We start from the raw sequence: 2,500 nt of genomic DNA, 5'->3' as shown, positions 1-2,500 counted from the left end.
TTCTGGCGCGTATTTTAAATGAATTAATTTCATCGAAAGAGAACGAATAGAAGAAAGTAATGAAGAAAGACTTCCTTTTTTCTTCACTCCTTTTTTTTTCTTTGTCTTTTTCTTTTTTTTTTGTTTTTTTTCGTTAAATATTATTCCAAACTCTCTTTTCTTATTTCTTGTTTTTTTTTTTTATTTCTTTTTTTTTCATTTATTCGAAACATATTTAATTAACAATATACACAATGAATTCTAATATATTATAACATTATCAATATCGTACGACTCACATTATACACATCGGATTATAATTGATCGTTTTAAAAATCAGTTCGATTCTATGAATCGTAAAATAAACCTGTATGTGCGTGTGTTTGTGCGTGTGCGTATTTACGCTCCGTATGTACGTGTTTATGTTGTGTGTATGTACATATATATATATATATAATTTAATTGTTTCTTTCTCGTTCGTTATCACAGCGTGACATAGATATTACGTTAATTAATTAAATATAGTATAGTATAGTATAGTATAAAAAAAAAAAAAAACAAAAAAAAAAAAAAAGAACAGAAAAAAATTTACGTACAACGTACATGATCGAGCTAAGAATTGCTCAAATTCGATATACATATGTAGTAAAGAAAAAGAGATAGAGAGAGAGAGAGAGAGAGAGAGAAAAAGAGAAATACAAATAGAGAGAGAAAAAGAGAGAGAGAGACAAATAGATATATGTACAGAGATTTTATCAAAACGATCGACTCAATATGAATTATTTCTTTTCTTTGTCACATATATTATATATATATATAATTCGTCGACGACTTCATAGTGTAAGATTTTTTACGATTGGTCACGTATAAGTGACATATGTACATCAATAATAGGACGCATTTCGGGAACTTCATTCCTCGTGTTATTTATTTTCTTCTTCTTTCCTTTTTCTTTATGTTTTGTTTTTGTTAATTTACTCGCTTTCATCGAAAAAAAAAAAAAAGGAAAATGAAAAGAAAAAAAAGAAAGAAAGAAAGATACTATTCGGTAGTCGACGGCACGATTCAATCGGCGCATTATTATTATTATTATTATCATTATTATTATTATTATTAATATTATTATCGTTATTATTATTTTAAAAATAAGATATAATAAGATCATTAATCTCGCACCAAGATTCTCGAGGATATCGAATTATCTTGTTGCCGTCCAGGTCGATGATCAATTTCATAAATTCTATATTACGACGTGGTTGTTAATTTTAGTTTTATCCCTGCACGACGGAAAAAATATTATTATACATATTCGAACCTCTTGATTGTACAAATACATACATATATTATATATATCACAATTTTATTCCCGGTTACTATCTCCGTGACTGAGAGCATTCCGGTTATACTCTCACTAGTCAAATTTCATTCATGAGTAATTCTCTTTTTTTGTTTTTTTTTTTTTTTCTTTTTCTCCCTTAATCATCGATCGATCAATTTGTGCTTTTCAATATGACCTTCTCGAAGATCTCTCGTAAACTCGTATAAGTTCCAACGACCAAACCAATAACTCCGATCGCAACAATGATTAAATTTTTTATAAGCATGAACGCCTTGGTCGATCGATCGGCATCCTTCCAACATGTACAGAGTTGAATGATCGCAGGAAATCCTAAACCAAGAGCTGAGAGACACAGGGCACCGAATAGCGATATAAAATATTCTAAGCTTGGGACTGCGATGGCCAATAGAGCTAAAAAGTAAAAAAAAGAAAAAATGAAAAAGTAATAATAATAATATAATCATTTTATATATATATATATAATATATAATATATAATATATAATAATTTTAAAAAAGTTATTACATATTGAATATAGTTTTCTATTTTTTTTTCTTTTTTCTTTTTATTTGCTTATTAAATTAATTCGTATTTAAAGAAAAGAAAAAAAGAAAAAGAAAACTTTCTTCCATTTATTATCAATTTTATTATTGATAATCATTAATCAAATATATATATATATATATATATGTGTGTGTACATAATTTACCTGTGATGAGTACAAGGCCAGTCCTGACAAGATATTCCCATAACTTTCTGTATGCATTTTTTTCTAAACGTGAACTAAGATACTCGTTCCATACTATATCGATCGCGACATAACATTGAATCGGTTGGGTGAAATAAATGGCCAATGCAAGAAGAAGTTGTACAATTTTTGCTAATGCCTCCGTAGACGAAAGATTCAAGGTGATGCTGCCTTTGATGTCACTACCATAACGTATGTATCCACAAAATCCCATTCCGGCGTATAAAATGACGATGGCGCCCATACCAATATTTAAAATACCACATGGAGCTGTAAAATGTCTAGGCGTCTTCATCTCGTTCTCCAATGGCATTATCTGTATAATTAATCAATCAATTAATTAATTCATTCATTTATTTATTTATTTATTTATTTATTTATCTATTATAATTATTATTTTCTTTTTTTCTTTTTCATTATTTCTTTGTCCAAAA

General features: G+C 27.9%; 1 protein-coding gene across 3 annotated transcripts in view; it reads right to left on the bottom strand.

Annotated features, from left to right (window-relative positions):
* Positions 1-1,399: 1,399 nt before the first annotated feature.
* LOC118443649 (proton-coupled amino acid transporter-like protein acs) overlaps positions 1,400-2,500 on the bottom strand; it is a 21,751-nt gene continuing 20,650 nt past the window's right edge. For all 3 annotated transcript variants that reach the window (XM_035870946.2, XM_035870944.2, XM_035870947.2), the window contains 2 exons: positions 2,028-2,382; positions 1,400-1,729 (listed from right to left, as the gene is read on the bottom strand). In XM_035870946.2, the coding sequence (XP_035726839.1) occupies positions 1,470-1,729; positions 2,028-2,382 (615 nt within the window). In that variant the 3' untranslated portion in view covers positions 1,400-1,469. The remainder of the gene's footprint in view (positions 1,730-2,027; positions 2,383-2,500) is intronic.

Source organism: Vespa mandarinia, chromosome 1, assembly GCF_050613455.1.
Source record: "Vespa mandarinia isolate Hongniang chromosome 1, ASM5061345v1, whole genome shotgun sequence".
NCBI lineage: Eukaryota > Metazoa > Arthropoda > Insecta > Hymenoptera > Vespidae > Vespa > Vespa mandarinia.
Note: the sequence above shows the minus strand (reverse complement) of the source record. Positions and strands in the feature narration are given on the sequence as shown.